The sequence below is a fragment of the Barbus barbus genome, assembly GCF_936440315.1.
Source record: "Barbus barbus genome assembly, chromosome: 28".
NCBI lineage: Eukaryota > Metazoa > Chordata > Actinopteri > Cypriniformes > Cyprinidae > Barbus > Barbus barbus.
Window position 1 is genome coordinate 27,063,422 of NC_136756.1, and position 24,632 is coordinate 27,088,053.

Consider the following 24,632-nt stretch of genomic DNA (forward strand, 5'->3'; position numbering starts at 1 on the left):
ATTTGATTACTAACATTCTTCAGAATATCTTCTTTTAAAATATCTTCAAAATATCTTTGTTTACCAACATTATTCAATATATCTTCTTTTAAAATATCTTTTGTTACCAAGATTTTTCAAAATCTTCTTTGGTTACTGTGACGGTTCCCGTGACTGACTGATTGGCGGTTTAATCTTTGACTCGTTAATCGCCAGTTTATTGAGTGCACCTGCCGGTGTGGTTTAGACGCCCTTTAAAAGAGAGTACCATCAGAGATCTGGAGGCTTGGATTTGGACTTTGGGTTGTGTTTGGTTTAATTTGATTTGATTCGATTTGATTTATGTTGTTTGAGCATTTTGACATCGCTACAACAGCACATTACATTAACATTCAGACACCCTGCTTTACATGCTGATGTTTTCAGAAGTATTGTTATTTTTGTTGTTTTGTTTATTAATGTTTTATTTTTGAGTTTAATAAAGCCTTTCTTTATGGAGCTTTGTTTTTGTGCGTCCCTACTTTTTGTTGCTACCCTTTGAGCCAGGGGTCGTAACAAATTGGGGGCTCGTCCTTGCTTAGTTTGGAGTTGGGACGCATGTATTAGTTTATACCTAAGACCGTTTAAGTCGTCGTGTGAAATCACCAGTTGGTAAGTACACATGTGCAATATTGTTTTGAACGTGAGTCTCCCTGTTAGGAACAGCGGCATGTTTCCTTTTGAGACTTGTCGAGGTTGTTGTTTTTTGTAGCGTTGCGGTGAACGTGGGTAGTAGTATTTATCTCGGGGGCACATCCGTGGTTTTGAGAGCGTCGCTGGTTTTGCCGGTTGCGTTTTCACCTAGCGGGCTATAGTGCATAAGTACCCCCCACAAGTAATCGCATGAAGACTAGGGTTGAGTTAGAATATTGGATAGGTAGATAGAGGGATCTCTCGTTATTGGTTCGCACTGTGTGCGTTAAATTGTTTTGTGGTGAATTTTCATGGCTGATATTGATTTGTTTATTAGTCCACCTTCCCATGAATTTTTGGAAGGGTGTTCTAAAGAACGATTGTTAGCGATCGCTGAATATTATAAAATACTGATTAAGGATAAAAGATTTGGCAGAGAAAATATTAAATTAATTTTGAAAACTGAGTTGATTGGGAAAGGTTTTTTAAAGTCTGAGATGGATGAATCCGTAGCAGGTGTATCTAATTTGCAAACGACTTAGTTCTTTTTGCTGGTCAAAAGACAATTACTTTTGCAGATGGAGCATGAAAAATTAAAACAGCATTCTGAAGGAAGTAAGTTGGAAAAAAACAAGACTTGAAGTAGAAGCCCTCAAATTGAAGCTTGCAAGAGAGGGTAAGCTATCTAATCATGATGAGGAACCAGGTATGTCTTTTTCGCTTACTTCAAACTTAAAACTTGTTCAGAATTTTAATGAAGAAGACCCTGATGTTTTCTTTACCATGTTTGAACGTATGGCAGAAATGAGGGGCTGGTCAAATGAAAATTGTGTTGCTTTACTACAATGTGTTTTAACTGGAAAAGCACAAGTAGTTTTCTCTTCAATGTCGGTTGATGACTATAGGGATTATGATAAAGTTAAATCTGAAATTTTAAAGGCATATGAGTGCGTACCAGAAGCATACAGACAACGTTTTCGTTTGCAGGAAAAAGAGGAAGTGCAAACACATCTAGAATTTGTCAGAGACTTGAGAAGAAACTTCAATCGTTGGTGTACAGCACTAGAGATTAAGACATTTGAAGATTTAACTCATTTGATGGTATTAGAACAATTTAAAAACACTGTTCCGAATCGTCTAGCTGTATATATTAATGAGCATAATGTTGAAACTCATTTGATTTGTCTAGGCTGTCTTTTCCTGTATCAGCAGAGGAACTTGGAAGAGAACAGCGAGACGATTCCTCTTTGGATGTTTATTTCCAGTGTGCTGTTACTCCGGCAGAGATGGATAACCTTGCTCGTGGCTATGTTGTTAGGGAGGGAGTTTTGTTGAGGAAATGGATTCCTCACAAGGGTGATTTTGTCGGAGATCCTGTTTTTCAGGTGGTGGTTCCTGTTAAGTTTCGTCGTGGAATGATTGAAATTGCACATGATCAAGCAGGTCATCAGGGCGTGCGTAAAACCTATGATCGCTTGTTGCAATATTATTTTTGGCCGTGTTTAAAGCGATACCTCTCTAGTTATATCAAGTGTAAAACCTGCCAGCTAACCAGTAAGCCAAATCAAGTGTTGAAACCTGCACCTTTGAAACCGATTCAAGTTACTGGTGAGCCTTTTGAACATCTCCTTATTGATTGTGTCGGACCACTTCCTCAGTCTAAATCAGGAAGCAATTATTTACTGTGTGTTTGAGAACGCGTTTTCCGGCTGCATATCCATTACGTAATATTACGCCGCGTTCTATAGTGAGGGCACTAACACAATTTATATCGTTCTTTGGAATTCCAAAGATCATCCAAAGTGATCAAGGTTCGAATCTGACTTCTCACCTTTTTCAGCAAGTTCTGAAACAGTTGCACATTAAGCATAATCAATCTACTGCGTACCACGCACAAAGTCAGGGTGCGTTGGAGAGATTTCATCAGTTTTTAAAATCATTACTTCGAGCATATTGTGTGCAACTAGATCAAGATTGGGAAGAGGGTTTACCCTGGATGATGTTAGCCGCTCGCGAAGTAGTACAGGAAAGTACGGGCTTTAGTCCTAATGATTTAGTTTTCGGACATAACGTTCGTGGTCTCCTATCTGTTTTTCAAAAGGGTGGAAAAGTTCCAGAGCCTCCAAAAAATTTGACAGCATATGTTTTGGGGTTCAAGAATCGACTTATTCAGGCAAGAGAACTCGCTAAAGTAAACCTTGGAAGACATCAGAAAAATATGAAGCGACTGTATGACCCGACAGTCGAACATCGAGAGTTTGAACCGGGAGATCAAGTTTTAGTACTTTGGCCAATAGTTTCTTCTCCCTTTGAAGCTAAATTCGATGGCCCGTTTGTTGTGCAACGTACATTAAGTGATGAGAATTATGAGGTTATGACTTCATCACGGAAAAAGTCAGTTAGACGGTGTCCTGTAAATTTGTTAAAACCACATTATGAAAATGAGACTAAAGCTGTACCAAATAAGTTTCCGTGTTTCGCTAAAACGTTTGTTGCAGGTTGATGCCAGTAATGTGGGTGCTGGGGCTGTTCTTCAGCAGTCAGATAAGGAGGGAGTCGTACATCCCGTTAGTTTTTTTTCGAAGAAGTTTAATTCTTATCAGTGTCATTACTCTACAATTGAGAGAAGCATTAGCTCTTATTTGGGCATTGCAGCATTTCTCTTTATCTTAACTCTAGTGCACCAATTGTTATATATCTACACGGATCATCATCCTTTGACTTTTTTGAATTCTCTACAGTGTCCAAATCAGAGGTTGATCCGGTGGTCCCTGTTCTTGCAGTTTTTCTGCTTGGCTATTAGTCATGTTCGAGGATCGGAAAACGTGGTAGCGTGCTGTCGCGTGTTCCAAATACACCATAATATATGGCATATTGGTGTTTTTGGGAGCTGTCTTTTGGTGCTATTTTGTATATGTCATAATTTTTGTATTTTACCATGTTCTGTTACAGGTCTCTTTGTGGGAGTCCCTGTTTTATGGGGAGGGGTGTGTCGGGTCCGTGACTGACTTTTCGGGCACTGATTGGCGGTTTAATCTTTGACTCGTTAATCGCCAGTTTATTGAGTGCACCTGCCGGTGTGGTTTAGACGCCCTTTAAAAGAGAGTACCATCAGAGATCTGGAGGCTTGGTTTTGGACTTGGACTTTGGGTTGTGTTTGGTTTGATTTGATTTATGTTATGTTGTTTGAGCATTTTGACATCGCTACAACAGCACATTTAGTTTAATAAAGCCTTTCTTTATGGAGCTTTGTTTTCGTGCGTCCCTCCTTTTTGTTGCTACCCTTTGAGCCAGGGGTCGTAACATTACCAACATTTTTCATAACTGTTTGGTTACCAACATTCTTCAAAATCTTTTAAAATACCCTCAAAATATCTTTGCTTAAATGTATATAAATATCTGTGAAAATAAAAGTACAAATAGCTATTTGTTACAATACGTGGTTGTAGTATAAAGCGCACGACGAGGAATAGAAAAGGAGATTTTTAATGAGCATCAAGACACATTAACCATTTACAAACTTAAGATCTGGCAAAAGACAGAAGGAGAACTGAGGATTATAAAGGGATCAACCAAACGAGGAAACAAGATAATTAACTTTAACACAGGTGATGAGAATGAATGATTAACAGATGACTGGAAACTAGAACAGGAAATACCAAAAAAGGGAAACTAAACAGAAACCAAATCGTGACACTATTTCGTTATATACACCATATCTGTGACATAAATTACTCGTATTGCAATTGAAGAATGTGATTCTATCAGGCATACATTTGTTTGACTGTCCCTCATGTGTCACTGTAAACACTTGTGCATCCTTAACCGGTCCAGACAGCATAAATTATATCAGTAATATTTTAAACAATTAGTCAATCTAATGTTTATGCATTCACATCGGTTTTTCATGCTTTCAAAGTAGAAATTGGCAAAGATTATAGAAAGTTGGGCCAATGGAAGATTTCCCATCTTTCATAACTGGTGTAATCCGATTTTATATTAGTACTGAGAGCAAGAAACATGCCTGTTGGATAGTAAATATGTGTGCATTAGTCTGATTACGCATCCTAAAGATCCCATGAAATTAAAAGTGAAGTTTTGTGGCTTTTAGTACTTGGACTTTAGGTTTAAGACCATCTGTATGGAAAGAAAATGGAAGAAAATAATCTGACAGGTTCTTTAATGTCTCTTTTTGGCTTAAGTAAGGAATTTGTCATTCTTTGTCCGTGACAGAACCTAAAAATTTGCAGTTTATGTTTGTCACAAAGTTTGTATCCATCATAATCTGAATAGATTTGTTGTGTTGACATACAGTGTTTGCAAAATCTTATATTATGCATTATTTCAGTTTTTGACTGCAATAGGAAGAGGTTGATCTACAGATGCGGTTTCCCACAACAAGTCGAAACATTCCAGAAAGCGTTCACGTCTCTATGGAGGAAAAGCATCAAAGAATCCAACTGAATGTGAAGTGCAACAAAAAAACTAAGAACTAAACATTCTGTTGGGAGTTTGTACTTTGTTTTGTAGCATATTTGCTTGAGAATCCAAACATTACCATAAACACTGTTCTCACTGGGTAATTCATGGGTTTTAGCGGTCCTAACGGTGCAAAAACTGCATATGAAAACTGAAGCAGTGTAGCTGAGGCACTAATGCAATTTCCAACAAAACCCTGTTGAACTTCCCACACCATTTTTGCTGTGAACTTGAATGATACCTCAAATCATGCGGAGAGGTGTGCTATTACTTTTCTAAGCAACTGAACTTGATTTTCGCTTGGCAGACAATAAAACAGACAAAAAAAAACTTTCATGTAGTCATATCGAGTGCTGGCTAGTAACTGAGTTCATATAATCTGGATAATCAGATTCCAAAAATGAAGTACTTGTAATTAGATTATATTATGTTTTAACATACTCATATGGCAGTAAATTATTTATAATTTGCTGATTCACCCCAGTTCTTATTTTACATTTCTAAACAAACCTACCATTTATATACACAAGACTAATAATTATGCAAGTTAGTAAATAGCTGTGAAATATTATGGCTTCCTCATATCCAGTGACATTTACTAATTATTAATATTGGAAGCCTGGACAAAAATATTTCAAACCTGGAAAACTTTGGCCCTGTAATATCATGTTTTCATGATTTTTTTTTTTTGTTTGTTCATGTAATGTAGGGATTCTCAAATATGTACCCGATTTACCTGATCTGATTCTGCTTTAGTCTAGATTTAAACTGCTGATTTTGTCTGGCCAGAGGAGAATGACACCATTTCAACAAACTCTTTCCCCGTCTAAATTCTGTAAAACTGATATAAAACCACCCAGCTTTATATCAAGCCGATGTAAAGCAGCTTTGACACAATTTGCATTGTTAAAAGCCTTATGCAAATAATATTGACTTGACTTGACAGAATTAAATATTTTCTTTCCTTTTTTTTTTATCAGTATGGTACAGTCATATTTCAATAATCACATTCAAGTATATGTGATAAACAAGTTCATTTAAAATTATAAAAAATATATTTAATTCTGTGTTATCAATATCATGATCTGGGGTTCATGAATAAACTGTAGGGTGTTGATGAAAAGCTAATAATTAATGAAATTCAAATTTGTCAATGTCAATGTGACAATGTGTCCACCGACATCAGAGAACTTTGAATATTGCAAATATGTTGTTAAATTATTGAACTCTCAGAGGCACATTAGCACAGTAAATATTTTAGTCAATATTATTTGTATAAAGTAATCAAAATTAGTCAGACTAATCCAGATTATGTTACTAACTACAATTTTCGTCATGTAGTTTGTAATCAGTAACGGATTCAAATTTGTAAGTAATCTACCCAGCACTGGTAAATAGAGACCAGAATGTCAAAGGAAACACAACTGTATTTCAACAAAAAGCTTTTATTCTTGATGCACGAGAGTATTTGATCATATTTTAAAAGTTTAGGCCGTGGAGGCTTTCATTAACCAGAACTGCTTTGAATGTCAGGACCGAAGCTCAAACGGTCTCTTTGTTTATTTGTGTATGCGTAGTGTGCATAAAACATTAGTGTGTATGCAAAATGTCATCAGTGGGCAGTGGAGATTTATGAATTACAAAAGTACATTCTTAGAGCTGAACAATATAAGAAACACACACAAGAACCTCTTTGATGGGAGGACAATGCTATGCACTGGACAAATAGAACTATATTTGTCATGTTTTATGCAGATAAAATGTTCTTGCATCCGTCAGGCCCTGCAAACCTGCCCACTGCATGAGTCGGGGCTAAGGGCGAGATGTTTAATAAATAATGCAAAATTGCTTTTTTATATATAAAGGTCTGTGCTCTGTTCATTGGTTTTAGGCTGTCAGTAATATATTGCCAGGGTCTGTGTATGCATTCATTATTTTGTAAGAGGTCGAACTGAATTTTTCCCTTCTCCAGCACCGAATAAATCACAGCCGTCCACCCTCAATTCACCCAAAAGTTAATTCCCCTCTAGCCCACCCAACGTTTGGAATTATTTTAGCGAGAGAGCCTTTGAAATATAGTTGCACCATAGCAATAACAGCCACCAAGAGCGGCTTAATGAAATATTTATCAGGGATTTGTGGATTGAGGCTATTTTAATTACCATTCGCTAAAGAGGCATCTCTGTAGATTTATGAAATGGCTGCGTCTTGCCAGTCAGCGTTTGCCGGTGTCATATGCGTCGGGCGCACAGCGGGGTGTGTGTCCTCGTGCGTGCCGTAAACACTGAAGTGTTTGTGTGTGTGGGCGTCCATGCAACATTCTGAATGAATTGAGAATGGCATTTAAATGACAATTCAGTTCATGAATTTTAATTGAGGTAGAAAGTTGAATGCAGAATTGCAGTTTGAGTTTGAATGTAGATAAATGTGGATAGATAGATAGATGATACAAGACAATAATGTGTTTGGTTAGTAACACAGTTGACAAAACTTTTAGATAGATAGATAGATAGATAGATAGATAGATAGATAGATAGATAGATAGATAGATAGATAGATATTTTTCTCAAAACAAATCTGGTTCTCTAATTAAAAAGGGAAACCCAGTTGAATAAATGATTTTAATCCTGATCTCTAAAGGTATCCAGGTTAATGTGGAGTGTTTCTCTAATTCACTAACACTGCACAGATCCTGCCTGCATGAGCATTTGGCTTTTTGAAATAGATTATTTAATTTGAAGGGATGCTGAAATATGAGGATGACAGCCCGGAACAGCATGCACGGTCAAGCAGGGCTGCGCTTTGGTGACATTGGCGAGCTGTAAATGGGATGAATGGCATTACAGGGAGATAAACCTGCCCATCTGATGGATTAAAGCCACTTTGACGTTTCAAATCAAATTGTGAATTAAAAAAGCAGCCGTGTCAGCAATAATGCAGCGCATGCTGTTAGCAGGATGTAGCTGTTTACCTCCATGAGTTTCCTAAAGGCCTGTTTTCTGCGCCGCAAGATGCGGCAAACACATGAACCGCACAATTTAAGACAATATTCATTGCGGTTAAAGGTCAACAGATGATGTTATCTTGCACATGTTTTTGAGTTTATAGAGTCTGACATTCATCACATTCAATCCGATGCCATCTAAAAGCAGAAAGGCGGAAAAAGCATATCAGATGTTTTTTTTATAATCTTGTGGCGAGGAAAAGCTTACTAAAGGGTTTTGGTATAGGAGGAGACTGTATGATTGTTAAATGTGATTTTGCCAGAGGCTGAAGGCTTGTCAGAAACTTGTTACTGTCAGTTGCCATCAAATCATATTTTTATGTGTGATAACTCGCTGCCATTATGGTGTGAAGATCATTAAGTTTATAATATATAAGCAAAATTAAATTGACAACATCTGTTAACCCGGTCCTCCTTCATTTAAAACCATATGTACTTGAGATAATAATTTAATTATTAATAATTTAATACTTTAATGATTATATACAGAATATATATATGTGTGTGTGTGTGTGTGTGTGTGTGTGTGTGTGTGTATGTATTATTAATTACAAATATTAATTTAGTGGAGCTAAAACTGACATAATATTACAACAGTGGGTCTTATAGGGCTAATTATACAAAAAAAAATATTTGAATGCAATTTTTATATATATTTATATAATTTTGTATAAACATAATATATTTTTATATAAATTATATTATATATTCTATTAATTGATAGCTCACGTATGACCCATAAAATATGATTAAACGGGTACAGACCATTTGAATGCATTTTCTATAATGATAAATAGTCAATTTCTTTTGCATTGATGTTCAGATCTTTACAGATACTGAGTTTCATCATTCAGTGTTTTACAATCGATTGCTGTTCCTCTAATAATCAGTGAACCTAAGGGCATGCTGTATATATTCATCATATAAATGAGGCCCCCCAGCAGCAGCCTGCTTTACATTTTAGGTGTAAGTTATTTATCTTCTCATTATCTCATGTTATTGCCTAGCAACAAGAGAGCTATTGCTGCATGTGCTCAATGGTCAGCAGTGCACTCATACAGTGACTGGATTCTGAATGGCATACAAACATACTAGTCCTAAACTACAAATATAGTATGGTATATATCTCTGATATTATCATAGTACTATTTTGACAAGTATTTTCAAAATTAAGTTGTGAAATCTCATGTGAAAGATAATGAGGTCTAGTGACAACAAAGTAGTTTACTATTGTTTCTTTATCACATTTTCTCTTACGTATTTTAAACTTTCTTCTTCTTTATTATTTCTTTCTTTCTTTCTTTCTTTCTTTCTTTCTTTCTTTCTTTCTTTCTTTCTTTCTTTCTTTCTTTCATTTTCCAATGAATGTAAGTAATCCTCAAACATCTTAAAGTCTGGAAATGGATATCATATTTCCTCATTTTATTGTACACCATGCACATACCCTTATTTTTGAGTCCTGCATTTCCATGGCACAAAATGTGTGATAATTTCAAAATTTCAGATGAAATAGTCGTTTTAGATGAAAACTCAAAGTTAAACCATCATGGTTTCTAGTCATATGAACTAGCTGGCGGAAAAAAAAATAGACAACTAACTTTCCCAAAAAAAGTTCACTGGCCTTTGCACAAAATTAGGTAATAGATATTGACAAATCCAAGCAGATGGGACAGAAAATATGAGTCTGGAATCAATTTACTGTGGGATATGAAAGTCAAACAGAACATATGAAATGTTCAGTTGGTATACTTTTGCTCTGCCTTGATATTATATCAGGACAAATGCATTTGAGAGAAAAAAAAAATCTACAAAACAACAAAATATTCATACGCTGCCGCCTGCATCTTGGCTAATAAAATTTATAACAAGATCTGCAGGTACAGCGATGCATGTCGCAAGAACAAATAAAAATGTTTTCCGATTATATTTTTCTTGCTACCTCGGTGTATTATACTGAGATTTCTGATTTATTGGAATATGTTTCTCTTTATCTACTTAGGAAATAACAAAAAGCCACTTAAAGATATTGAACCATCTGCCTGATTAATATAAGGAGCAAAATAAGGAGACTGTGAGTAAAGAATAAAGCAAACAAACACAAAAAACAGCTTTCAGACCTGCATTTTCATTCTGCTGGCATGCCGTGAGTATACATGACATGCTCTCTCTGGGGCTTTGGCAAATGTGGGCACTTCTTTGTTTGGTTTCACAGACTTACTCATTCACTGCCTGAATATTTAAGTATGGCGGGAACATTGATGCAGCCACTGCTGGGTAATTTCAAAGCAATGGTTTTCTGTCATCAATTTGAAACTAAAAATCATGTTCCAAACCTGTGTGTCTTTCTTATGTCGAACACAAAATGAAAAATTTTAATGCATGTTCACCTTCCATGCATAAGACAGATTTTCAGTGGCTTTATTCTTCACACAAAACCAATGTATTTCTTCAAAAAAATTTAGTGCATGACTTAATGCATACTACACATTTTGTATCTGAACTTGACAGAAAGGTCACTCCGTGCCTTTGTTTAAAAAAAAAAAAACAACAAAAAACACTAGTCATTCTGCCTAACCATGTGTTCACACTGCCGCCAGCGACAAAATGTAGAAAGATTCGGGGACACAAGCATGTTGATCTTGTGCAGACTGACCACAAGCAGGGTATAAGTTAACCTCATCAAATATTTTAAATGTGAAAATTGATTAAACTTAATTATAGTTACATGTTTGCTAATGAAATAAACCAATTAAAAGCCATTTGTGTGGTGTGGTTTTGTGTTCATGGTTAAGTGCTAGTCTAATTTCAACATGCAGTTTATAGGAGACGTTTACTAGCCTTTGTCTTTAATTAACATTAATTTGTGCGCAGCCTACTTTACAAACTGTTCTGGTTGAAGTGTAGCCTAATTGGTCAAATCGGTGTTGTTTTGAGTAAAGGAATTGCACTCCTGCTGAAAAACGAGCGTTCTTATGCGAAAATGCTTTGGAAACTAATGTGGTTGAAGTTTACAGGACTGCGTTCTCTGGAATCCTCTCAACATTCTGATTGGTTGCCACCGAACTGCGTCATAGCTCATTTCCATAAAGTTGACCTGACTTCAAGGCAAGTCATGTCACTCGGCAGCCATCTTTGAAACACCGCTCAGGCATGCAAGTGCAGCTCCTATCTCTTTGAATGGGGAAACATCATCAAGCTAACGAGTAAATTTCATATTTGAAATCACCAATGAAATCTGACAACAACTATCTCATAAATGTTGTTTGTTTTGCTCAAATAACGTAAAAAAAATGCTTATTTTTCAGGCTAGACTAGCCAGTGTGCATGCGCAGTCCAAAGCGCACGTCTCTGCGTTGTGATTGGCTCTTGTGCTCAGAAGGCCGGGCTTCGTTCAATAGAACAGCCATATTGAGCGTTGCATTTTTCCCCATTCAAAACTATATGAGTGACTTGTTTTGGGCATTATAGTCTTTGCTTCAACTCTCCTCGATGCCCACACCATCCAAGACACACCGTGCCGCTGCTCGCCAGAGCTCTACTAACTTTATATACATACATCAATTATTGTAAATTATAAATCTGAGTGGTTTCCAAAATTTGAGTAAAAATGAGTGAACTGTTTCCTTCAGAAACCTGCAGTGATGTGGCTATATGGAGATATCAGCTACTGCACATACAGTCCCACTATCAGATCCGGCATGAGGCCAGTGGAGGGTTGATGAATCTGTACACGCATTTTTGCCCATCTGTTCTTCAGTGTGCAGAAAACACACACTAGCGATAGTGATCATATGCTATCTTGCTCAAGACACGAACAGAATACTCTGTTTGAGACAAGTGTAGGTCAGGTTTTTTTTTTTTTTTTTTTCAAAGCCCCATTGTTAGGTAAATTTATCTGTTTTAGAAAAAGGCTTAAAAGAGGATTCAAAAGCATCATAAAAAATATTATAATATTTCCTCACACAAAGCTATCATTTGGATTCAGATGACTTAATTTGCATACAATTATACTGAATGAGGACGAAAAAAGACTCAAAAGCATCATAATAGCAGCACAAAATAGTCAATACGACAATGTGCACTGTATTTTAAATGCAATTGTATGCATTTGAGTACAAATCCTCAACATGCAGCTTTTGTATTCCATGAAAAGAAGAAAATCATACAGATTTAGAACAACATGATGGTGAACAAATGGTGACTGCAATACAAACCTAACTGAATGTTATTACTGGTCAAAACTTTAGAATAATCAAGAGATTTTATGTTTTTGAATGAAGTCTATGCTCACGAGGTTGTATTTAAGTAATCAAAAATATAGTTTTAAAAAAAGTGAAATATTATTGCAATTTAAAAGAACTGTTTTCTATTTAAATATATTGTAAAATGTAATGTATTCCTGTGGTGCAAAGATTAATTTTCAGAATAATTTACATCGAGCAGCACAACTGTTTTTAATTATAAATTGAAATAATATTTCACTGTTTTACTGTACTATGATAGAATAAATGCAGCCTAGGTGAGCAGAAGAGAGAGATTTGTCAACGTGTCAGTTGTGGAAAAGAAAAAACACAACATGTAGATTTGAATGTGGCCCCGAGAGACCACAGGCGATCAACACTTTAATGTCATTGTGCAACACAATTAATTCCATTTTCTGAGCTATTAGTTTTAGATTGCTTATCAAACTGCTCGTTCAGATCGTTTCCCTCTGCGCTGCATCAAGGGTCAAGCCTCAGCCGAACGCCTTTCCCACGGTGAAGATAGAGAGACAGCGAGCATACGCCTGGTAATTAAGAGAAACGCTAAAGGAAGAAGATCGGTAGTAAAGGACGGGCTAAAAAGGCAGAAAGGAATCCGAGTTCTCCTGCGGCCCCCACACTGGCGTAACGGTCCACCGCGGCATCCCTTTGTTGGTGGGAGAATTCTGCGTGTGTAGGACCTGTCCGCTGCGGCAGCGAGGAAACTTGGACAGCCTGCTATTAGAATCACTGGCCATCATGTGTCCCAGCATGCAGCGTGGCATACTAATGACTCAGACAGGACCGTCTGACGCTGTGAGATGAGCGCTCTGAATGAATGAAGGTGCTTCCAGGGTGAAGCTGGTGTTATCTAAAAGGGAATATTAGCAGAAACACGGACATCTGCTTAGAAATATCAAATATTTGACATAGAGTACACAGGCTGTGTTTGAAATGGAAATAGCACACTGCTTATTCTGCATGTGTAGGCCTATACTGAATGCTATTTTTAGTAGTGCTTGCTAAGAGAGGTGTGCAGTGCTGGGTAGTAACTGATTACATGTAATCTGGATTAGGTTATCAGGTCAGAATCAAGTACTAATTAGAGTATATTACATTTTTAAATTTGCTAATAATCAAATTACAGATTATTTTTAATGGATTACATTCACACAATGGCAGTCAATTATTCATAAAATGTATTTATTCAACTTTTTTTCTCTTTTAAATTTTTCTTTCTAAAAATCCTATGATCCTAGTGATCTTCAGTAACTGTTGATTCTGGAAGTCAAAAATATGTCAGACCTGGAAGACTTTTAATGGCATCGCTGTTTCATGTTTATTAATGTTTGTTCATGTAATGCAGGGATTTCAAACATTTTTGTGTCAGCCAAGCACCTTTAAATAAAATATTTGCTTGAAATATCTCTGAGGAAGTTAGTATTTTAACTAATTGAACAGCATAATCACGTTTAGAGTTCTTTAATGTTGGTTAATGGTTGCATTGTGTAATTAGAGAGTGGCCAATGATATTTGACACAGCTTTTCTAACATTGATCATTTGCAATGCTGAAAAGTTGAACGTGGCAACCTAATAGGGGCTGCATTAGAGAGAGAAAGTAATTACTGAAAATCTTTGAATTAATCAATTAATTTTTCATGAGACATTTTCCAAAAAAAACTCACTATTGGCAATTATTTGCTTAACAGTCATGAATGGGCCTTTTTGAGTTTCTGTGCGTGTGGCATAACACGACAACAAAGGTTCAGTTTTTTCAAGGTTTTAGTTTTAGCTTTCGTTAGCGATAACAACCCTGATATTATATATAAAATGTTTTCCTGCAACAATATCCATTGCCATGATATAAGCTTGTAGTCATATCACTCCTAGTAGTAAGCAGTAGGATGCATTCCAAACATAACCTTTATTTGTTATGCGTTCAGCTCTCAAATAGAAATGCAATAGAAAGCATAGAGGCTATGCACTCCAAAGCCGTGTATTGTGAAGACGAGGAGTTTCTAAGGCGTGCGATCCTGTGCATCAACTGCACTTAGCTCTTAACACAGAGCGCTGGCAGGAACCCAGACGCAAACCGCTATGAGTCACATCTTTAAAAGCTCCAACCGCAGCAGCCAAAAGTAAAAGCTCCCAATATTTGTGATTAAACCGGGATGGACAACGGGTTGGCGAAGCCAAAAAGCCTTTTATTTTTTAAATATTCATTACTCCCAAGCATCTTTAATCCTGTTTTCAGAAGGAAAGGGAGCAGAAGGGTGTTTGTGAAGGAAACAAAACTATAGTCAAACACTTCAGTGGGAATGTGATCAGAAATGCTGTTTTATGTACAGCATCCACGTCTCTTTTGTTGGCTGTTATTCCCTTTGCTCTTTAAAAAGGAAAGGGAACGGTTAAGCTTTAATCCCATTTACATTTATAGATAATTGATTGCTTAGCTGGATACCGAATGATCGCTCGAGCAGTCAATTAAACAGAGAAATAGGATTGACAAGGCTGTACAAATGGGGTTTGTATCCAGCAGAGGTCAATGATCGCTAACTCTGAGTCCTCGTTCCCAGATGAATACGACTGCATGAAGATGAATCTAACCTTGTGGATTTCACTGATCTGCACCTATGTAAACAATCAGATGCGATTAGATGCATACGAACGCGGTAGCATTCAAAACGCATGCGAACGCATGTAAAAAACACTTTTGTTAAATTGCCAGAATGCGGTCCTAATTGAGGCGCATAAAAGGATGTGCAAGGAAATGAGTAAGAGATTACGCATTTAAAATGCTGCTTGAAGTCTAGAGCTGCACTTTCTCAACGCGGTTGTAAACATGCAAAAAGTGGCAATTTGTTCAACACAATAGAGTCATACGCTCATTTAAAGGCTTCTAAGACAACATTTTCACTTCTTTATTTCCATCGAAGTAATTAGGCAAACTGAGCCTTGAAGTCGTTCTACAGGCCCTTTATGTGGACCCCCTACTTAGCAGATTTACATAACCGTTTTCTTCATTTACAGTATACAGTAGCCCTGAAAGGTATTTGGACACGTAAGTTACACTAAAAAATGTATGACTGTCATTGAATTAGATAAATCAAATAAACCAAACATTAAACCAAGTGGCATTTATTTTAAAGATACAGTAAGCACATTTTCAAGTTTTATATATAGTATAATGTTGATTCACACATATTAAAGATACATATATTTTATTTAATAGTATCATATTTATTAACAATTAAATATTACATAATAATGTATAATAGTAATGTAAGAAAATAATTTTATATATAATTACTTAATTAATATTATGCAAGAATATTGCACATATTTTATTATTATAAAAATATTTAGAAGATTTTTAGTTATAGTAGTAGTAGTTTTAGTTGTACTATAAAATATTATCATATTAATAGTATAACTTAAAAATATGATGCCAATACCATGCCATCAGACATCATTAAAATAAAATTTTCAATAATAATAATAACAACAGCAGCAAAAATAATATTAATTTTAAATAAAATATATGTATTGTATTTTACATAATGTTAATAAAGAGTGTGGGACTTTTTCTGTTTGGTTTGATTTGTTTTAATTCACTGTGGCCTACGCACCTGCCCACAACCATCCAGGTGTTTTCAAGGTTTATTTTTTTGTATGTTGGAAATGATAAAGCAATAAATCAAATTACAACAAAAAGCATTGAGTGACTCTGTTTGTTTGCGGTTAGTGAAACAAGTGGATAGTTAATGTGATTTTGTGCACCTGTGCTTCCTCTGACTTCATACACCCACCAGAAATCACCAAAACACCAGCTGATGCAAAGACAAAGAGGCTTTAACAAATACATCTTGCCTTCATTTTGAACAATTGATCTATTCTTCTGTCATTTGAAACTTCGGTATCTTTATGTGAAATCCTGATAAGTGTGCTTTTGCCGCCACATGCCCTTCCATCTTGTAGACATTTCATGCCCCCATTTTAATATTTTAAGCAAATATAATTTATTTACAAATGACCTGACAACACGCCCACAATGTCTGTCTGCCTTCAGACGAATGCACTGCATTCATTTTTAAGTGTTTAAACACTTTTTGGGCCCACTCCACTTACAAATGCCATATGCTGTACGAATCAGATGGGAAACAGAAACAAACACAAATGGAGTGCCATTACAGACACACACTCCTCTGCCCGCTTCCTAAAGTCAATTTTATAAACATATCTCAGTGGCCGTCATTGCGACTGGGCGGCAGGGCCGTATTTAATCTGACAAGCGTTCATCGTAAATCGATCTGTCTTCTGTTGGGTAATGCAGCACAATCCAATTGCGGGCTGATGGAACATGCAGCATGTCTCTGGACGCTGCGTCTCGGCTCTGCAGTGTTTGCATGGTTTTGCATCCGCGAGTTTAATGCAATCGTTTTAGAGAGTTCACATATGGCCATGGTGCTGCTAATCAATCGCAGCAGATTGTGTTTCAGTTCTCTTAGCTCTGGAAAGATGCTCCGCTGATTTATCCTTCGTTTTTCTTTCAGAGTTTATTTGTACTGATGCTTTTAGATAATCCAGTGAAATTACTATGTATATATATTATTGGAAAATTATTTTTTATAAATTTTAATAATATCTAAATAAAATCATGCTTATGGCATCATTTTTGTTATAGTATTTAACTAATAATTATAATAATAATAGTAATAATAATTACAATTGTCTAAATGAACAATGTAATAATTTTTATTTTATTTCTTTACAGATTTAATTTTTACATTTTCTGTTTTCATTTTCATTTTAGTTTTAGTAAATTTGTTGTGATTTTGTCATTTGTATTACATATAGGGCTATATAACTTTTATAAAAATAAAAAAAATCAGTTTATTTTATTTAATTCTCTTTAGTCTTTTTACTACTTTAACATAAGCTAAATGAAAATGATAAATATTGCATTGGCAAAATTGTGAAATATTATTACAATTTAAAATAACTTTTTTCTATTTGAATATATTTTCAAATGTAATTTATTCATGTGATGAAGTGCTGAATTTTCAGCATCATTACTCCTGTCTTCAGTGTCACATGATCCTCATTTTTATATATATATATTCAAATAGAAAAGTTATTTTAAACATTCATTTAAATGTACTGTATTTTTTAACAAATAAATGCAACCTTGGCAAACATGAGAGACTACTTTCAAAAAATCTTAATTATTCCAAATATTTTTATGTTTTTAATAAGTGTTTGCAAATGACCAAACCTGTTCCTGTGATGTAATTTAAGGCAATAAATAATACAATTATAATTGACAATACCCATTATATCAGCTCGTGCGTCATTAGCATGATGTGCATTAGATATGCCGCACCAGTCATTGCATTGCAGGTTGTGTTTATCTCCGTAATGTTTTCAGCTATTTTCTTTCATTTGTTTCCAAATAAACTAAGATACTAAGCATCAGCCTGTGCAGTTGGATGTTCACAAACTTACCTGCTTATTTCACACATTATTGCACATTATTGCTGGGTGTGCTTCCTTTAAAGCAGTCAGGAGCTAATATTACTTAATTAGCACATAATTATATACAATTCAAAGCAGCGGTGAGGCAGAGGTTGGGACGGTGGAAGTCAAACGCACAGTATCAGCAAAAATGGCTGTAATGCAATAAGTGGTCTCCACTTAATGGAGTCAAGCCCTCCATTTAAGAGAATAAAAGCAGTGGTATGTAAGCGCTTTCTCTGTGGATCCCGGGACTGCATATTAATCAGCTCAGAGCAGCCTGCCGACCGCTGCCATGTTTAGATGCTGCTTATGAAGATGTGTGCATCACAGACGTATGTCCGTGTGTGTGCTAAACCCTGTTTGTGACGTGTTTTCTGTGCTTTAAATGTCAAACGTACTGCTATCCTTGATTTCCCAGCAACAACACACACACACACACTCGGGGGGAAATAGATTTAAAATTATTTAATAATTATTATTAAATGTTATAAATTCTTCTTATTATTATTATTATTTTTTATTTTTTTTACATTTTATTAGTATTTTTCGGGAGGTCAATTTAATGATGTCTAAATGTAAGAATGCTTATGCCAACTTTATATATAAATATTATAGTATTTTATAGTACTTCCCTACTACTACTTATAATAATAATAATAATTATTATTATTATTTTTATATAATTATAATTTCTTAATAAAAATGAATAATATAATTAAAAATATTAATTTAATTGAATAAAACTGAATACAAAATTTGAGTGATTTTTATATATATATATTTTTTTTTTTTTTTGCCTACATTATACGGCAACAAAAGTATTTTTTTAAGTTTTTAATTCTGGGGTATTTTTAATTCAATTTTTTTTTTTTTTTTTTCTAATTAAATTGTTAATTCAAAAATAATATTTTCATGTTTAAATCAGCATTATTGACTTATGTTCATGCTTTTATTCATTTTAGGATAATAAATATGTGTTATTTTATTTTTATTTTTTTATTTTTATGAAAGTTTTTTCTTTTTAGTGTATTTAGAAATTGATTTAGAAATCAACTTTGTAACATTGATAGTGAACTGTATTGAAACAACATTGAACTGAATTGAGCTGAATTATGACACTTCTGTATTCTGTAGAGCTGCTTTGTAGCTGGAATTCTTTTTAATACAGAATTTTACAACATGAACACTGTTTTTTTTTCTGTTTAATGTTAAGCTACTGAAACAATCTGTATAAATGTGACTGGACTTGAATGTAGCGCACTAGTCGTATGGTCTGGTTTGTTTTTGTTTTACAAAACATCGCCTTTTGTTTTCCACTAATTTTCATTAAGGGCGCACCGTCCCTTTTAAATAACGAGCTCACATTTTCAGCCGCTGTTTTGCACTGGAGTAGGCGTATCATTTTCATTCAGTGTTTTTATTGCAGCATCACTGTCGTCTGATAAAAAGCATGTTTGACGTGTTACAATACCTCTTAGCGCAAGTTTATTGGTGAGCCCTGGTTACCCTAATGATGAACTCTAAATGATGTTATCACATTCTACATTCCAAAGGTACTAATTACAGCCAAATTAGACTCAAAGGAGTAATTAGGGTTTCTTTTGTGAAGGTTGATGGAAGGAAAAAAATCTGAATGTGAATGTGATGTTAATTACTGAAACCGTAACACCCTTTGAGCGTGATCTTCTGATCTTGATGCCATGTCTAATATTATTAGCATTCCCCACCCAACGTCTTCCACCTGGCAGATGCGTTACCTGTTATTTGCGAATGCTGGTTGTATTGTCACTGTAGAGGAGAGCGAGCGGGTGGTCGGCTTGCCAATCTCATTCCATTTGCTGTGTGTTAAACTTTTGATTGGCCTGCTGCTGCAAATGGAGAATGTATTTATGGGGTTGACTGCAGAGCTCATGGGCCTCTTACGAGAGAGCAGAACTCATTTGCACTCCACTGAAAATACATTTGACATACTTTAGATAGGTTTATCCTTGCGTGCTGCACTCGCTTGGACATTGACACATTTTAAGGTTGCATTTACACTAAGGCACGGATCCATATCCGCTTTTCCTGTCTATATACTTTCTTTCAAGACATGACTGTGTTTTTTCATGAATACACCACCAAATAGCCAAGATATATTAAATAACAGTCAATTTAACACCAAATGGCCAAGGTAGTAATAATAATACTAAATTAAGCAGGAATGACCCACATTCGTTCTGGAAGCCTATTGGCCGTGTCCTATATTAGAGTCACTATAAGTCCTCTTTTTTTATTTCTAAATTGTCTTAAATGTCCAGGTTTGGGCTTTGTTTTGCTTTTGTTTTCATACTTGCTGAAGGTAATGAGCAGTTTGAACAATAGCGTGCAGGCATTGTACATAATTGCAATAGCACACACAGTTTGTTCAGTATAAAGACCATTACGCCTATGGAGAATCCCCATAAACCACAAAAACCAACATGTGTGTGTGTGTGTGTGTGTGTGTGTAACAACTAATACGTTCTAACATCTTTTTATATTATAAAACAAATCATTTATGAAAAACATTGAATGATTGCAAAGGAATGCCTGATGAAATAATTCATTAATAATCTGCAGCACCACACACAAGATACAGCTGTCATCCTTGATCCTACAGCAAATCTCTTTTTGAAATCCAGCATTAATGCTAACCATGTTCTTCTCTGTGTTTTCTCTCTTAGGCCCCTCAACAGATGGGTACATTGGCGTTCTACAGGTACGAGCAGCCCATCGTGGACTACTGCCAGGCTCACCAGCCCCTGCACATGAACAGGGGCTTTGAGCCCCCGTCCCAGGCCCTGGAGGGGCTGGGGGCACGAGAACGCTGCGCCGTCCCATCCGCTGGCCTCCTTCCTTCCGTGCCTGCAGCCCCTCTGTCAGACATCCGCACCCTACCGCAGTGAGCCGGAGATGGACTCGTCCCTGTCGCCTGCTCTCCTCCACGAACATCCCCGGGGGCGTACTCTCAACCCCCAACATGAACCCTTCGCCAGACCACAGATATATGGGACAGCGTGATGGACTACAGACTCTCAGGAGAGGACTCTGTCTTTGTTGTGAAGTGGGTTAAACAGTCTCTGGTTTGTCATTCGCAAGAATCATCATTGTAGCGTACGATCGATGTGTTTGGAATAATCAAACAGGATTTTTTTGGGGGGCAAAAAAAAGCATTTTATTCTGGTATTTCAGGCTTTTTGTGAGCTCAACCCTCAAAATGTTTCAAAATCATCATGTTAACGTCTCAAATGGGAAATAAATATCAAGTTTTATTGACTCAACAGCACACATACTCACAATATCGGTGTTCTCCCATAGCCAGAAGTAATCAAATATAAACCAGCGACCCTTAAATGGATTCGAGGAATTTCTGAGCATAAAAATCTCTTTCATCTCTTTCTAATAAGGCCTTTCAGAAGGACTCCTGCCCCGTGAAGTCAGCGATAATTGCTTTATATGAAATTGCCCAAATTTAATTCCTCAAGGTGAGCTGGCGAATTTGAATTGTAAATGATAATATGACCCTCACTTGACAGCTTCTCTATTGTGAATCTTTAAAATGAGTCTTGATTGTTCGGTATTACGATGAAAGAACCCATCGTGCCATGCCGGTTTTACTCTGAAAATCACTGACAGCTGTGACATCATTTATCAGTGCTGTTTTACACGGACCGTGGAAAATGTCTGACACAATCAGTGAGGTTTTCATATTGAGTTTCTTTTCAGTTTTCGGATGTTAACACCTGGGTCATTCCTGTTAGGCCTTGTCGAACTGTTAAAAATACATATGAATATGCTAAAATTTCACAAAGTACTTCTATGAAATGGTCTTGAAGACTTTCAGATCGACATCAGGCACTTAAACGTAATTATGACACGCTTATTTCAAGATTATGGTGTGAAACTAAATGTGAGGAGTTTTTTTTTTTCTTCAAACTGTTGATATTGCACTATTTTTGTGATTCAATCAACCAAGATGTTGCCCCCCCCCCCCCCCCACTCCAAAATGATGTCACTTCCTGGAGGATGATGACAAGAAGTTTTCCACACAAATAACAGTACGGAAAGCAAGGACACAATTAACATTTTTTGAGGACATGAAAATGTCCAGCATAGCAGGAATGACCCACATTCGTTCTGGAAGCCTATTGGCCGTGTCCTATATTAGGGTCACTATAAGTCCTCTTTTTTATTTCTAAATTGTCTTAAATGTCCAGGTTTGGGCTTTGTTTTGCTTTTGCTTTCATACTTGCTGAAGGTAATGAGCAGTTTGACCAATAGCGTGCAGGCATTGTACATAATCGACTAATCGTGGTGTGCAAGAGGCAGGATCCACAGAGAACGGTCAAAGCAAGGCAAATACGTGTCCATATAATGTATGAGGACTGTAGAGAGCGCGTCAACATGAAAACAAAGCCAAAACCAGCACATGTTTGGCAATTTAGAAATCCTGAATGGAAAACGAGGACATATGGACACCCTACCTTTTTATACCCATTAACAAAGTGGATGTATGTTGTGGTGTACTACGTTAGTACCATAAACTGTACTATCATCATCATCTTGCACCTCTGTCCCGGTATCATCATCCATTGGACATTGTGCCGTATTTCGGAGATTCTCGGATGCTCCATTAAATTACATGGAAATGGATTCCTTTTCTGTTTTGCCACAACTCACATTCCAGCTGGCGCTGTACAAATAAAGACAGTGGGAGTGACTTAGAGACACTATAAAGTGAAAGACTTCCCAGACTGGACTACCTGTCTTGTACATATTATGTAAATTAAAACAAAGATGTCTTTGCTTCTACAGAAACACAATCTTGTTACCTAGAAGAAGAGCCTTATCTTTAATCCAGGAGGAAGCATACAAGCATTGGATGTGTGTGTGTGTGTGTGTGTGTGTGTGTGTGTGTGTGTGTGTGTGTGTGTGTGTGTGTGTGTGTGTGTGTGTGTGTGTGTCAGTGTGGATGCATGAAAGTGCGAATGGAAAAAGACAGAGAAGATGGCTGTGTTAGAATATTAGCCTGCTGTTTGAAAATAACTTTGATTTAAAAAAAAATGTACTTTCCTTTGCGATTTTACAGAATTGCAGCATATGTTCGATGCATCTGTCAGGTGGGACGGTGCGTCAAACACCTGTCCTCCAATAATGATTACAGTGATTTTCCAACCAAATGTTTTTATACAAGTATTTATGTGAGGAAAAAAAAGATGATAACCAGTATATACTTTTACGTTTTACGTTCTCCCAACCCCTTCAATGCAATACTTGATTGCCAAGATTGTGATGATTATTTTAAGCATTTGACTGTGTTTCCCTGTATCTTAGCAATGAGGTCAAAATATTTCATTTTGTCTATTCAACAGTTATAAAGCGTAAATTTGTTTTTTTAATATGTCTGACTGTGTCTTATTTTCTATTGAGCTACTACAACATGCCAACATGCTATTATGTAGAAGACTTGGTGGCTGTTTACAAACTGTTTACATGTCTACATGTTGTTTTTTTACCATCTGACACCGTGAGCACCATATTTTAAAATGCCACAGCAAGTTTGAAGAGAAACTTAGTATGTAAAATATACATTTGTAAGTTACATTCCACTTTAAAATATTCCACTGTGGCAGTTAATGGGAACCAAAACAGTTTGGTTACCAATTATTCTTCAAAATATCGGTTCTTTTTCAACAGAAAAAAAAAATAAGTCATAATTTTAATTTTTGGGTGAACTATCCCTTTAATGTGTCTACTGTGCACCATCTAGCTGTTTTCCAGAAAACCTCCCATATGAACAGCCCCTTACATTTCATTTAGTTTAGTTATTTTCATTCAGTCACTCGTTCCACAAAGAAAAGGAAGAAAAAATACAACTATCAAATGAATACAGCAAGCTAAAAATGCACCAATCCAGAACATTAAGGACCTTAAAGAAGCAGAAGTACGCTCCAGTAAAGTTAAAAGCAAAAACGGCTTGTCGGTGATGAATGGTTATGCATTCTTCCTTGTTCAGTATGGTGTTTCATCTATTACAGTTCATTATAGCGTGTGCATCCATCAAAACCTTCGGCTTTGTACTGTCAGTTTGATCATCTTCAATCACGGACACTTGTACTCGCTCAATTTGACATTTGGGCTCTCACCCTGAGACTTCAAATTCTCAAATTCTTCGCCCATTAAGATTTATTCCTGAGGGAAGCAGTCGTCAATGGTGCAAAGCGTCCATAAGCGGAGAGGACAGGAGAGAAAAGAACCCATGTTGTAAAGATGCTAAAGGCCCTTACAGCAGCACGCTAACAAATGTCTTTTGTACTTTATAGGCAGTAAGCGCCTCGTCCCTGTTGACTATTAGATTTCAATTTGCTTCTGCTTTATTCACAGGACCTAGTTTTGAAGAGAATGTGGACAAAAGTTCCTGAATCCAGGCGCAGTAGAAATTGCTTCATCAGCGTCTTTCTCAGGCATTTGGACAAACAAGTGCATTGTTAGAATCGTGCCAAACGGACTTTCTCTCCTCCACTGACTCACAGCATCTCACTGATGTCACTTAGTTGTGGAAACAATTTATGACATCACAAAATTGGCTCGTAAATATTCATTTTAGATTATGCACATAATTTCTGTAATATTTATTTAATAATTTTCATATGTCATATATAAATTGATAACTTCCATCCTGATCATTTTTGACTAACAAAATCTATATTTACAAGCT

General features: G+C 36.1%; 1 protein-coding gene across 1 annotated transcript in view; it reads left to right on the plus strand.

Moving 5' to 3' along the window:
* LOC306848833 (leucine-rich repeat transmembrane neuronal protein 4-like) overlaps positions 1–20,820 on the plus strand; it is a gene marked incomplete at both ends in the record, with an annotated part of 116,562 nt that extends 95,742 nt beyond the window's left edge. Inside the window, one exon of the mRNA XM_079383583.1 lies at positions 20,599–20,820. Coding sequence (XP_079239709.1) covers positions 20,599–20,820 — 222 coding nt within the window. The remainder of the gene's footprint in view (positions 1–20,598) is intronic.
* Between the last annotated feature and the right edge of the window lie 3,812 nt (positions 20,821–24,632).